The following is a 15,709-nucleotide window of genomic DNA, read 5'->3' on the forward strand; positions in this document are numbered from 1 at the left end:
ATAACTAAACTTTGAGATTTAACATCCTCAGTAAACTTTAGTTGTTACTTATGCTCACATTTTACCCTAGAATTCTGTAGCCACAAGGTTATCGCATCATAGTTTCTTCTGTCCAGGTGCCTAAGCCAAAGTAATATAAACATTGACAGCATATGATGTCTACAATCATTCAAAATTTTAGGAACTTTGTTTATGGAAAATTTTCTTTAGTGTACTGTATTTTAATGTATAAAACATTTTTAAACAAGTATGTGATTAAGAGACTTCAGACTGCAGACTCTAATACTTGTAAAATCCTGTACTTATTAATAGAGAAACATTTTAATAAATAACTTTAATTTTGTAGTTTATTCATAAGTTTGTCATTTTTGCTGATATGTCATCACCACATCTTTTTTCAGTTCATCATTATAATCATCCTCTAATTACTAGATATTACATAAAGAGTCATTTAGGTGAATATACAAATCATGTTTCATGTAATGTTTTATAACATTTATAATGTAAAAATAGTTTTATCAAAGCGCATGTGTTATCTTAGTTTAATTTTATAAAAAAAAACAAAAATAAGAACAAGAAGTAAAAGCACTAGCCAAGTAGCCATCAAAGGCAGAAACGCACGTTGAGCACGTGCATGATGATTAAAACACGTTTTTGAGCTGACCAACGTTTTCCTTCATTTCTCGCCGCGTCATTACCTTTTTCACTTTATCTTCTCTCATTAGGTTCTATGGGTTGGGTTAGTAGTACTACTAAACACTGATATACCTTCAATATTTTAACTGATAACGGTCAATCACCAACCAACTCTTTATCCTTTTACTTTTTTTCTAATGTTTATTTTCATTTCCAATATAATCATTCATCTATTCTAATTTATTAACTATAAATAAGTATCTCAGCAACTTGAATGCTTGAACAGTCAATCTTATTATGTAAACTCGAATCTTCATAATTACTTCTCTTTAACTACAATCTTCCATGTACAAGCTCTACTCACTCTCCTGGTTGGTTGCCTTGTGCCTGTTTCTTTGCTTGGAAAAACTTTTTTTTTTTTTTTTTGGAACAAGGGCGCCTAACAACTCTTTTTTTTTTGCCAAATATTAGAATATCATATTAGTAAATGAGAAGGGGTTGTAAAATATAAACAAGAGAAATACTCTCAGATAGCTGTAAATTTTTTTTTTGTCACAAATATAATCCCTAAAGATTAAAATGACCAAAATATTTCATTAAAAAGGTAAATATAAATTTACATTCATAAGGTTAACTACTCTAGACCTTAACGTTTAGAGTTAAAAAGTGAATTTTTGGGGGGTGGGGTTTAAAAGTTAAAAAAATATTTTAAATAATAGTTTTAGAAAGCATTTCGAATTTCAAAAAGTAATTTTTAAAAAAAGTATAAAAAAAAACTTATAAAAAGTTTGAATTTGAAAACATATAATTCAATTTTTTTACTTTTTTTTTTATTTATATATATAAAGCAATGGGTAATAAGATCTTTTGACTCTTTAATGAAACCTATTTTGGTGATTTTTTGGGGACATTTGCTAAAACCAACCCAAATATTCAAGTCAAATGTAAAAGTGTACCCCACTTTCAGTCAAATGCAAAACCAACCTAAAGGAGTAGTGAAAGTACTATTTCACCCTTATGACCAAACAAAAAAACATAAATGTATTTTACGTTTCTATCCTTTAGAAGTCTACACGTAATAAAAGAAGTCTACATATATATATAGACTTCCTACGAAGTCTACTTTATAGACTTGTTTTGTAGTCTACACTCTAATTTGGTCTACTAATTTAATTTTGAAAATGTATAAAAATAATTATTGTGATATTTTTAATTAATCATCAATATAATGGATAATATGAAGTAAATAAATTAAAATTTCATATAATCGAACAATTTTGAAGAATATATACTAATTTGGTTATCATGTGCTAGACTATGTTCATAGTTTAGAAACAAAAGGTTCTAACATGTTATGTCTTTTAGTAGTTGATTTCATAGGGTTAGATTTTAGATTTTGTTTTTTTTTTGTTTTATTAACTTAAATCTGCATATTAATGTTTAGTAGTTTATATTTTGTATAAATGAGACTTTTTGATTATCAAGCAAAACATTTAGGGTTTGATATTTGTGGTTTAGGGTTTCGTAGACCTACAATAAAGTCTATTTATCTGAAGACGTCTTTTTCAGTCTATATTTTTCAATTTGTTTTACAAAAAATCATTATATTTAAACTAAGTTAAGTTCCTTAAGAATAAAAAAGTGAAATCATATACTATAACTATTAAAAAATAAAGAAATAAATTTAATAAATCATATATTAAAATTATTAAAATAATAAAGAATAAACAACAATAATTAAATTATTATAGTAGACTTCCAAAAAGGTCTACTATGTTATAGTAAGATCTACTCCAAAATTTTAATTTTAGTAGACTTCAAACGAAGTCTACAGTATCGTAAATTTTAACCTAGTTACATTTTTGTCTCCCTATATAAACAAAATTTATTCAATCTCTCTCTAAAGTGGCTGCACAAGTTCTTAAAACTCTCTCCCTTCTCTCTAAAACTTTCTCTCTTCTCTCTAAAATTCTCTCAATTGTTTCTAAATCTCTCTCATTATCTTCTTTCTCTCTAAAATTTTCTCAAGTCTTTCTCACAATATTATCTTGTCATTTTAGATATTATGATTCATGGTTTTCATCTTCTCCTTTAAAAAATGTAAGTTTTAGATCTATAGATTTTAAATGTGTATTTTATGTTTATTTCTCACAATATTATCTTTTTTTGGTAGGTATTATCACTCATGGATTTCATCATCTCCTCTAAAAATGTAAGTTTTAGATTAATAGATTTTAAATATGTATTTACATGTTTATATTCAAATAAATTTATAGATCAAGCTCTCTACATTAATTTGCTACTAGTTTACCTTATAAATTATATTATGTAAAGTATTTTCAGATTTAAAATTATTTTCACATTTCAAAATATATAGATTTTTTCAGATCTGAAAATTATCAGACAGTGTAGACTTCTAAAGAAGTTTACTAAAGCTTGCAGACTTCATATGAAGTTTACTAAACCATAAAGTTTAAGCAGACTTCATTGGAAGTCTACAAAAATATGACTTTAATTTTTTTTCTATGTTTTTTAATAATTTTATCTTATTTTGCAGGTATTTTCTTCCATAGTTGTTCTCTTCTCCTCCTAGAAATGTAAGGTTTACATCTATAGATTTAAAATATGTGTTCTAGTATTTATATTCAAATAAAGTTACATATTAAAATTCATATTAATATGTCTTTAATTTATAACTATTTTGTCTATTAAATCATATTTTTAAAAGTTTTTTAGATTTAAACTTATTTCATATTTTTAATGTATTATTTTTCAGATCTATTTTTTTTTATAGAGTAGACTTCATTTGAAATCTACTTAAAACTTACGGCTGGTAGACTTCAAATGAAGTCTACTAGCCTTGAATTTTAAGCAAATTTCATTAGAAGTTTACTCAAATATGATTTTAATTTTTATCTTATTTTTTAAAATTTTATTTTATTTTGCAGGTATTCTCTTCCAATATTTTCAAATCATCTTCCCAAAAATGTAAGCTTTCCATATATTCATTATAAGATATTTTGTGTTTATAATGAACTAAATTTATAGATTCATACATTATCTTTTTGCTTTGTTACAAGGATGACAAAAAACCATTTTTGAAATATTTTCCAGAACAAAGTATTTTCAAATTTTCTAAATGCACACTTTTAAATATGAAAATTTTCCATTAGTGTAGACTTCAACTAAAGTCTACTAAACAATAACTTTACGTAGACTTAATAAAAAGTCTACTAAAATATGATTTTATTTTTTATCTTATGTTTTTCTCATAACTCTATCTTATTTGGCAGGTACTTTTTCCAAGACTTTATTTGAAGCATCAAGATTATGAAAAATCAAACATACTCAAGAATAATTTTTAATATATTGCTCTGTAATAACTTTCATAATAAAATATTAATTTTTAAATAATTTTTTAATGCATAATCTATAAACATTGTATTCATTTTTAGTTGTTTTCACTTGTATGATATTATTAATTTTTTGTTAGATATCAATTTTTTCACAAGATCTAACCAACCAAACAAGTAAAACCACCATAAGCTAAAATAATAACTAACACACATGTGAGAAGAAGAAAATCTATACAAAATTTTCCCAAAAATTTTCAAGAATAATACTAATCAAAACAATTTGCAATAAGTATCAAGTGTATAATTATAACACATTAAATTGTGAAATTCATCCAAGACCATTAAAATTTTACTAACATACACTGTAAAATAATTAAATCATGAAAAAATATGATGAATAATACACAAATACACTTTTAATAGAATTTACGACGTAGACTTCAACTGCAGTCTACATTTGTAGATTTACAAAAACGTCTACACTTATTATTTAACATATAGTCAATCCAAATTTTTTTAGTGTATTGGCGCAGGCTTGATACACAAAGGCGTACAAAGTGTGTCTTAGATAACTCGATCAAGTTCCGTACTTGTCGATTATTCGTGACAGGCATAAGAGGAGTATATTCCTATTCGGAGTCATTTGTTTTAAATGATGTTTGGTAAGGAATAGGTTAGCACCATCTTCTCAATTTTGTTGTCCAGATCATAATCTTCTTGTGTCATTTCAAGAAGTTTACCATGTGTACAGCCATCATGCACAAGGAACATTCTTCAACCTTTCCGATTCTTCATCTTTTTCGAATATTTTGTCACCCAAAATGTCTTTGGCCCATACTTCACACTCGCTCTAAGTTTCCAACCACATCCTTGAACACGACACTTAGCCACATACAGAGTTTTTGTTGTCTTATATGCTGAAAATGTAAAATTATATTCCACAGTCACCGACTTCAGCTTTGAAACAAGCTCAGCCTTACTAGCAAAACTATAAACGAAGACTTAGAAATACGTCTACAATTATTAGCTAACAACATTGTCAAATCAAATGAATTATACCTTCATAATTATAAAAAAAAAATTATTTTCAAAATCACTCAAACCCATTAGGATTAACTAACACACACTGTCAAACAAAAAAACTAGAAAAAATTTAATGAATAATACACAAATTCACATTTTTATAGATTTTTCTATGAAGACTTAATATTTAGTCTCTGAAGATGTTGACGTTCTTTTCAGTTTACAGACGTAGACTGTCAAATAGGTCTACTCTTTGGGTTGGTTTTTGCAATTGACCATTTTACGGGTTGCTTTCTATAGTTGAATAAAAGTTGTAATTTTGTACATGTAGACTTTCATTTCAGTCTACAATTTAAAAAGGTTACTTTTTGCAATTGACCAGAATTCATCCAAGATTTGACTTTCAGAACTAGACTTCATATGCAGTCTACATGTTTGAATTTTTTTGAAAGAGGTTAGTTTTGCAATTGACCAAGTTTGACTTCAAATCAGTAGATTAAAATGAACGTCTACGGGTGTGTAGACTTCTTGTGAAGTCTACTCTCAAATCCGACGGGTTGGTTTTGCATTTGACCAAAATAAAAAAGTAGACTTTATACGCAGTCTACATTTTTTTTTTAAGATAAGAAGACTGCATATGAAGTCTACAATTTAATAAATTTTTGATTGCTTTTTAAACTTTTTGGTCAAACACAAAACTAACCTATTCCACGAAGTCAAAGTTTTGGTCAAATGCAAAACTGACCTTTTATAGACTTTGTTGGCAGTCTACATTTTGTAGACTTCCGTTGAAGTCTATTTTGAAAAGTCAAAAGTTCGGTCAAATGAAAAACTAACCTCTTTTAGGTAGACGTCTTAGTAAGTCTACCGAAAGTTTTATTTTTGTTGTCAAAGGTAAAGACGGAGACTACTGGGGAAGTCTGCGTTAGAAAAAAAATTTGTCTGCTCAATTGCAAAACTAACCCGTGCGTTGACAAATAGACTGCATCGTAAGTCTCCACGGAGGCGTAGACATACAAAACAGTCTACCGTCGCGACACAGATCTGAAAAAGAACGAAAACCATGTAAATAGTTACATTTTTCATGTGTAAAGCTTGTTTCCAACCTTTTCAACCGTCCAAACTCCAAATATGAGCAAAAAGAAGCATCTTTAACGATTCACTAATGAAGAAACTCGAAAATATGAAGTTTGTGATTATGAAAATGATAGTTATGAGAGTTTTTTAGATGGAAATGTAGAGGAGATGAGAGAAAATGAAGTTTTTTGGGTTATAATGAGAAAAAAAAGTGGTTGAAAATTGAATTCTAGAGCTTTAGAGCTCAAAAATGGTGGTTCATGGTGGTTGGAAAAATTGATGATGATGGCATTTTTGTAAATAAGAAGAAATGGTTAGGGTGTATTTGATTTTTTGTTAATTTCGAAATTAATAAAAAAAATAAATAAAAATGGCAATTTTGTGAATAATTCAAAAACATAAGGATAGTATGGAAATTTTATTGATGAATAGTATGGACAAAAAAAAAGGGTTGATTTTGGATTTGACTTGAAAATATGGGTTGGTTTTGAAAAACACCCGATTTTTTGTGAGTTCTTTTTGTGAGAAAAACTTAAAAATAGTCTATTTGGGAGAATTGCCCTTATAACAAATAGTTAAAGAAATTTTAGAATTATCTTGTTTAATATCATAAAAAAAAAAGTTGATGCCTAGATAACTGATAATCTGTGATGGTTACTCATTTGCGAGCAAGAATTGCATTAGATAGCCAAATATTTCGTTTTCTCAGCATTTCAGTCCATCTCTATATTTTCTTAATAGGATTTAAAAACAAAATTACCCTAGTCCATATTTAATTATTTCTCCAAAATAGATCTTACTATTTTTTCTTTTACAATTAGGAGAAAAATATCATTTCTCTGTTTTTCACTATATATTTGAATGAGTGTGTTATTTGATAGAAATACATTCTATCTCTATTGTAAAATTCATTTATTTTAGAGAAAAAAATAGCTTAAAACGGAATCTTGTATGAATCGGTCAATGAGATCTTGAAGATTGCAACGGCAATGTATGCAGTCTTTTATTTCTCTCTGACTAGATGTTCTAGATGGTTGCCTGAGACAGTATAGACAAAATTTGCTTCGAGGATATGTGTACTGTACCCTTTCACATTGGAGTTCAAAGACTGAATTTCCCAACTGTAATCACTTTATTTCTCATTTTCTTCTTCAGAAAAATCAAATTACATTTATATTTCTTCTCCTACGCTTGAAGATTAACTATTGTACACACGCACATATCATGCAAACAAACATGGTATAATACATTCCACAAAAATAAAAAGAATCAAGAGGATAAGCTGGCATCGATGCTAATAGTAGACGTTTCTTGGATCATAGACGTCTCTTCAACATGCCACTTGAGAATCTCTCTCGCATACTTCATTGCATTGTCCACAGTATCACTCTCCAAACTCACTTGAGAAACAAACAGCTTCGGTCTAAACGTCCTTCCACGCATCGAGAAGGGTCCCACAAGTGAGTCATGCAGTCTCTTGAACTGATATCCGACGTAATGAAAAGCACGCTGAGCCATTGGAGGGTTATGTCTGCTCGTCTGGTTCTGGCTTATCAACGGGTTGAAGTCTTTGAACCACTCACATGTTCTTAGAGGAACCTCTTCGATTTTCTCTTCTAAGAGATCGAATTTGGTAAGAACTAGAAGGAACCTTTTGTTAGCTAGGCTAGGGTGAGTCACCATTCTCTCGAAGAGTTGCTTGTTGGCTATCATCTTGTTCACAAGAACACCAGCACCGTCTTCTATGTAGTCTCCATAATCTGTTAGGGAGACGCAGAATATCACCAAGTCAGCATCTTCAAACATCTCCAGCCATTTCCAGTTTTCTCCATGCCTTCTTGGATTTAACCTGATGAGTTGGTACCTAGAGAAAGAAAGAGAGTAAGTTCAACCGTTTTCATTAGACCTGGGATTTTGAACCAAACTGAAACCACCGAACCGAAATTAAGTTCGGTTCAATTTGAAGGTTTATAAAAAAACTTCGGTGTTCGGTTTGTTAATCAGTTAAGTTACGTTTTTCGAAGAAAAGATTTGTTAACCAAAATTTCGAATCGAAGTAACCTAGCTAATCGAAATTACCCGAATTTAACCAAAATCTAATCGAAACCAAAAACTCTAGCAAGTTTTGGTAAAAAAATTTAATACCGAACTACCCAAATATCTAAACGAACTTTTTTCCTGTTCAATTCGGCGAGATTTTGGTCGAACCGAACTACCCGAACCCTCATGCCAGTTTTCATATAGCTAGAATGAACCACAAGGAAAAGATATAGAACTAACTTCATGTTTGGATCATGTTGATCATCGGTATCAAGAGAGACTTCTTGAGTAGTTGATGGGAATGAGAAATCCACACAAGAAAGTCCTTCCATAGAAGAGAGTCCTTCCGCTTGCAATATGTCCATATCAGAAGGTTCATACTCTGATCTCGAGACCTCAAGAATCTGAAAACATAAGTTTACGTTAGACCTCAAAAAAAAAAAACCTTTATAGACAAAGAAAGCATTTGAAGAAAACAAACTCACTCGTTCAAGAAAATAAACAGCGTTTCTAGGAAATGTATCACGAAGTAGCTTGTAAGTGTCTTGAATGGCTGGCACTCTCCATAGATCTGCAACGGTTTGTGCATTCTCTCGGCTTGATGCTGGAAATATCATGAGGTTTCCGTCTTCCTTTTCTTTCAGAAGCCAATCTGCAAAATGTTTTAGTCTCGGGCTGATTGAGCTAACAGTTATAGCAGTGATCGCATCTCCTGTTTGGTCAGTGTAGTGATTATTGTTCATCTCTTCTTCAAATCTTTTGTGTGCCTCAAGAACCATGGCCAGATAAGCATATAGATTTGTTTGGATTATGAATTTGATTCTTTCACGATCGTCTTCAGAGAATGGGATTCCATAGAGAGACCTTGCCTGAAACAAAAAGAAGTCATTAGTAGATGTAAAAACATTTCGAGTGGATTAAGGCAGTAAAAGATGAGCTCACTTGTTTGTAAATAGTAGTGGCACCACATGTGTCGTTACCGATAAGAAGAAGCTTGTTAAGCCTTTTCTTATTAGATATGGGCTCAACATTTGGCTCTACTGCAGATGAAGTCGGAAGAAATGGCAGAGAGAACATAGCACAAGCAAGCTTAGCTCTATTCTGAAGAAAAAAACATCCATAACCGTATAATATTCATATCAATGTTCAAGAAATCGTTAGACAGTAACTAAGCGCTCTGGAGAGGACTAACGACTAAGCGGATTATATACAAGAGATCATACCTTACTCCAAATGTTCCCAAGGACACGGTTCTGACCTTCTTCTAAGTATGTTCCATCTGGATTGACCCAAAAATGAGGCTTTCCTTCACAGTGCACACCAGCCACCTACAACAAAGCAAAGAGACATTCACTTTCACATGAAAAAAGGAAAGAAAAACAATAACACACTTAATTCTTAAGGTAGTCCAGGCAAAGAACCTTGAGCATCATGAGCTCTGTCTTAGTTATTTCCCGGTTATTAATACAAATCTCAGTGTCACCATTGCTTGCTTCCTTCTTGATGTTACTGCCTCCTATTTTCATATCAGGACTTATAATATGGCAAGGTTTCTCTCCTACCTGTAATAAATACATAGAACCTCTCTTTCAGCTGAGTACTCAAGTATAACAAACCTGATGATAACTACAAAGAGATCTTACCTTGCCCCAGTATCCAGCAACCTTATCATACCAATAGTCCCCAGGTTTAAGCTTTTTAGGCGGATGTGGACAATTCTGCAACATGAAAAGCTCATCTTCATTCAAAGGCTTTCCATTAACAGCGATAAGCCGCGAAGGCATCTGATTCGCCCTGCAGGACATCTCATCGCTCATCACTTGTTTAAGCTCCGAATCCGTGAGCACACGCTTCAGCATTCTCGAACACTTCCCAAGGCTCCTTCTATTGGACTCATCGATACCGAGACCAATACAAGACACACACTTCCTTCCTTCAGGCATGGCACCCATAGCGCGCCGCACGCAGTTGAAACAATACTTGGCGTGGCAGACAATGCAGACCTCCTTCTCAGTGAATCGGTTCCCCATCAGGCATCGGTAGCACGACCCTTTCTTACCTTTTCTCTCAGCTCTAGGCGTTGGAGTTACACTCTCTTCTCCGTCGTAATAGTAAGAGCTCTCATCGCCTTCACTGCCTTGACTTGGTGGTACAACGAATCTCACACGGTTCCCGTTTCCTCCAATGGAAGAATCCTCACCATCAGAGTCCTCCACATCCACATCTAATGTAACCTCTGATGAAGATGCGGATGAGCCAGAGACCACGTGATGCGGCTTTAAGACAACGCTAGGACAAGCTGCAGAGTCAACGAAACCGTTCTTCTTCTTCTTCTTGGTGACCTTAACGAGAGGTTGGACCACAGGGTAAGAGACACCACGGGACAAGGAAGAGAAGGAAACGGGAAGAGCGGTGGGAATCTGATCGATTTCGACGGGATCAGCTCGTGGGAGATTAGCGATAAGAGGACCTTTGTACTCGTTGGCGAATGAGTAATCAATCTGAAAACTATTGCTATCGTCACTGCTCTCGTGATCATCCTTTTTAGGAGTCGGTGGTGATGCTAAAGGTAGTAACTTTCTTAAAACAGCAGCCATCTTCTTACCTAATATAGATTCCCTAAACGCTTATATGGACGAAATTTGAAGTTTTTTTTAATGCACGGAGGAAGAGACGCCACGGGAGAAAGAAGAAGAAGAAGAAGATATTGTTTTTTTTTTTGCGGGGAGAGGAGTTTGTAAGAGTGAACAAGAAGAGGAGAGACAGATGGTTTATCTCTCTCGGTAGTAAAGGACGAACCATGGACTGAAAGGGAAGACTTTCTCTTTTGTTTTTTCTTCTCTCTCCCAAAAGAAAGGGAAGTTGAAACTTCTTTTTCCGGGAAAATTCTCGGCGTCAACGCGTGTTTGTGTGTAAGTAAACGGTGCGTTTTGCGGAAGGCGTTGAGCGGGTCAAAGAGAGGGGTAGTTTCGTAAAACCGGGTTCTTTCCTAGCCATCAGTATTGGTTCAATTATAAATGTCTAATCTCGGTTTAGTTTGGTTTGGGAGCACGGGGATTACGCGGTTATTAGTAAACAGAGGTACTGTTTCTATTTTGAAACTCTTAATTTGATAGTTTTTTTGGTCCATGTTGTATATTGAGTTGTTTTATATGGTCCCATACGTCACCAAGGAGATAGGTCTCAATGATCCATCGTACTCTAAATCAATTTTCTAACGTATTGCCAACCAAAACAAAAAAATCCACAATACTACTTTTTCCAATTATTGTTGTAGTTTGAATTTTTTAACCATGAAATATTTGTTCTATGACTAGTATGTGTGTATATCAAAAGAGTAGGTATATTCTTTATTTTCCCTTAAAAAATAGATTAGGTATAACTATGGTAATTGTGAATTCACAGATTTACCATTTCTAACAACTATGGGCTAGTCTACTCATTAGCACTAATTGTACTTTTTCCGGGGCCGACCGGATCAGCCGATAGGGTTTATGAAAAAAAAAAACAACTATGGGTTACAAATTAAGTTGAACAGAAACGAAATTTGACAGTTAAATTTTAATTTCATGGCAAGACATTAATCTTAAATACCACTCACCTATATATATATCACTTTGCACGAAAAGATGTTCATTTTCCAATTGTCTAATGTATGTAAACTCTGGGGATTAGTCTGGTCTTCCATAATAATAAAAAAAAGGGTGTGTAAACCCTATTCTACACAACAAATTCAAACACGTTCAAATTGATTACCATTTCATTCACGGAAAATAGGGCGCCTTTTGGTTCAATCATCACGAAACACACATGCATATATGTCTGGAACAAATGATGCATTGAACTTAGTTGGTGATATTTTATGTTTTGATCTCTAAATGGAAAGAAGAGACACAACAAACAATAAATATATTTTCTTACAAAACTCTTATCAAGATCTGGTTGCCATGAACAAAAACTAAACAAACTATGGAGATCATATACATTCCTGAATATAATTCAGAAAAGACTAATTCTAGCGCGATTCTAGCGAAGACTAAACGACTCATCTAATTTCCAAATCATAACGTTGCAACCACGACAAAGAACACACAAAGAAACACAAACGTGATTGATTCAGTCTTTTTTCTTGTAAGTTGAAATAATAATACAATTTGATTTTCCAAACATTTTTCTTTTAGAAAAAAAAAAGAAGCAAAATTCATTACGTGAAAACCATCAACCCGACATTGACTCACTCACCAGCTGACTTGCCACAAACCCCTTCGTGATATGGTCATAGAATTTAAAACAATAATTCAAGTATTTTAATTCGAAGACGTTCATCGTGACAGATCAACAACGTGACATTTACGTGAATAACCAAACTACGCTCCGACCCACTCCTTGCCATTTTATTATTCCAAATCTCCTATACTCCACGCGCCACTCCCTTCACGCATAGACGAAGAGCTCTCCCAGCCAGAAGATGCTGCTGGCTCGTCCATCTCCCTCCAAGTCGCCATCCTCTCGGTCACGCGCCACACTTTAACAGATTTGTCCAAACTTCCGCTGTATATAATCCACTTCCGGTCACCTTCATTGACCATACAGACTTCTGCTTCTTTACCGCGGCAAGCTTGTTCGTCCTCCACGGCTAGACACTTGACTGGTCCCATGTGACCCGTCAAAACAGTTAGACAATGATGAGATCCATCAGACGGCTCCCTCCTCCAGACACATATGTTCTTGTCGGCTGAACCACTCAATAACATGTTCCCCGCTACAGTGAGACATAACACGGCCGATTTGTGCCCTTTGAGTACTCCGCCGACGAATACACGCGTGGAACGCTCCCAATAGTTCACCACCCCGTCCGAAGAACCGGAATATACCATTGAAGACTTCGATATTACGGCCAATGCGGTTACCGCGTGTTCTTGCTTGAGCAAAACTTGAACCAAAATGTGCCTAGTTCCTTTAACATGCATCTCACGTTTCCACACTTTAACCGTACCATCCGCAGATCCCGTGAACACCAAGTCATCAAAGCCATACATCACCGAGTTTATCGCGTCATCATGCGCTTGTATCGATTCCAAACACTTCGAATCTGAGACTCTCCACACTTTGATCGTCCTATCCCAAGAACTCGAGTACAACAAACCGAGCTCCACGTCCATGCTAAGACTCGAAACTGCATCCTTATGCTTCTTTTTCACGGAGTTTCTATTGAAATGCTTAGGGTTTATGGAGCTCTTGACCATCGATTTAAGCGTCGGCAATGTTCCAACCCTTTTGTACTTTCCCGCTTTTTTCTTGGAAACCTTCCAGACCCGGATCTTACCGTCCTGATGGCCGGTAAAGATCCGGTCTACAGATATCACAATAGCCTTAATGAGACCACTGCTTGCTTTAAACCCGGTGTAATCCTTCAAATTCTTCCAAACCCTAATGTTCTTGGAGTCCGAGCCGGTATAGAGAAGGTCACCAGAAGCGGCTAGCGAGTATATATGCCCTTCTTCACGTACAATAGAGCCAATGAGACCGTTGGTCTCGAGGGCATTGTCTTCATTAAAATCTGCGGGCCAAGGGGTCGACATACGGGCCCAAGGAGACATTACGCAAGGAGAACCTTCTCCGCTGGCCGGACCAATACTGCTCATGGTCGAGGCTGAGACGTTGCTAAACCGGGGGTGAGTTAAGTTGGTGTTGACAATGATGGGATCTTCAGGAGAGAATATTCCGTCGTGGTCAGCTTTCAATATATCACCAAATTTAGACCTCGGTTTGTGACCATTATCGCCAAGGTCGTGGCGCTTGTGATTGTTGTTGTATGAATCGGTTTGGAGATCGACGACCATGGTACCACCCGTTTCGTTCCTCATCTCTTTGTTCAAATATTTGTCACAGAAGTCAAATTCTTGATTTTAAAACAAGAAAGTTATAGAATAATGAAAAACTCTTGTTATTTTTTTCTGTTTGTTTAGTGAGTTTTTGTTTGTTGGAGCTGTGATAGCTATGAATAAGAAAGATGAGGATATGCTTCGAGATTTTGGTTGGCAAGGAGGGATAGAGATTTATATGGAGTTTTTAACGGGGAAATGGATGGTCAAGAGCATATTTTGACTTTTTGAGGAGTTTTTTTTTTGTTTTGTCAACGACTCTTGAGGAGTTGTTTATGGATTTGCGAGAATTGATCTTATTAATGCACACTTATATAACGAAATATCAAGACTGGTTATCATTGAGGCACGCAAGCCGAAAGAAACTTAAATCTCCTCCATAGTTCATTTCACATATATATATATATAGCTTACTACCTTTTTTTTTTTTTTTTTTTTGGTCAAATATATATAGCTTACTACCTAAAATACCTTTTTAAGATATTAAACGAATGTACCATGTTGTCAAGCATTTGTTGTCCTTGTCCCACAAGGCCACAACACTTGATATATCCATATAACTTGTAAAAACAAATATTGATATGGAAGGACTATACACCACTTGACAAGATTAGGCAGATAATTTTAGGCATGTTTCCACTATTGGTTAGTTGACAATGTTAACTATTTTTGCTAATCTCCATTCGATTGGCTTTTACATAGAAACTCACTATTCTGTTCTTGCCACAAAGTTGCATCTTGGCATCATTTTTGTGGGTAATGGTTTTCCAAGTTGAAACCGTACTAGTATCATTATGCATTCAACATATAAATCTCATGCTGATTAAATATTTTTGTTTAGTAAAAACTATTGTACAATCGCAAACTCTTGCTGAATTCAATAGTTTCTCTTTGGATTGTACCGTACAAAAAGCTTGTGCATATACATATCATATGCACATCTTCTAATCTACAAGCTAATCCCTAATAAGTAGCAGTCTTTATTCACTCAGAGCATCTAATTACATAGATATTGGTTACTATACATTAATAATGATCAGCGTTAATCCAAATTTGATATATCTACTGGGATCGTAAAAACAGATTTTCTATTCATTTGTAATATTTTAAAGAATTGAAGGTGTCATTTCAGTTTTATTATATCTGTAGATGTTAAGATTTCTGAGTAATGTTTACAAACCATGCGCATTATTTTTTTAATTTAGTTGGATTATTTTTAATTTATATGTTAAATTATATATTAGATTTCACTTTTATTATAATTGTAGATATTTTTTATTTTAAAAATAGAAATTGAATTTTTATCTTCAAAAATATCAACGTCTCATTCTTTCCAGATTTTTAAGTTTCTTTGATTATTTTCATCAATATTTTCTTCGATCAACGTTGAACCAAGGATGACCGTCAATGAGTTTCTGAAACCAGACTTCCTAAAAAGGGCATATTAAACTAAAAATTGTCAGATGTGGTGGTTAGAGTGTGACCGTTCAAATGAGAATAAGTATATAATTTATCATTGTCCTAATTTCACACCAGCAGAGCAACATATATTTAAATAATTAGAAAATAATAATATTTGCAACAAAAAAATTAGAAATAATAATTCACCTCACTCTAAGAAATAGAGGAAAAAAGTTGGTTACAATTTTCTTTAATTATTTGATCAAAAATACTCATTTTAATACTATTTTT

At 33.5% G+C, this 15,709-nt stretch overlaps 2 protein-coding genes across 2 annotated transcripts; both read right to left on the reverse strand.

Annotated features, from left to right (window-relative positions):
* Positions 1-7,205: 7,205 nt before the first annotated feature.
* LOC106361034 (extra-large guanine nucleotide-binding protein 2) lies at positions 7,206-11,006 on the reverse strand. The gene is made up of 7 exons (XM_013800731.3): positions 9,776-11,006; positions 9,554-9,694; positions 9,356-9,460; positions 9,075-9,233; positions 8,618-9,001; positions 8,373-8,536; positions 7,206-7,956 (listed from the first exon to the last, which is right to left on the reverse strand). The coding sequence occupies exons 1-7, from the start codon at positions 10,727-10,729 to the stop codon at positions 7,362-7,364; spliced, it is 2,502 nt and encodes an 833-aa protein (XP_013656185.2). The 5' UTR covers positions 10,730-11,006; the 3' UTR covers positions 7,206-7,361.
* A 1,215-nt stretch (positions 11,007-12,221) lies between these two features.
* Positions 12,222-14,358, reverse strand: LOC106359757 (protein JINGUBANG-like). The gene has a single exon (XM_013799402.3). It carries the CDS (start codon positions 13,997-13,999, stop codon positions 12,530-12,532), a length of 1,470 nt encoding a protein of 489 aa, XP_013654856.2. The 5' UTR covers positions 14,000-14,358; the 3' UTR covers positions 12,222-12,529.
* Positions 14,359-15,709: the final 1,351 nt, after the last annotated feature.

The sequence above is a fragment of the Brassica napus genome, chromosome A8 (assembly GCF_020379485.1).
Source record: "Brassica napus cultivar Da-Ae chromosome A8, Da-Ae, whole genome shotgun sequence".
Classification (NCBI taxonomy): domain Eukaryota; kingdom Viridiplantae; phylum Streptophyta; class Magnoliopsida; order Brassicales; family Brassicaceae; genus Brassica; species Brassica napus.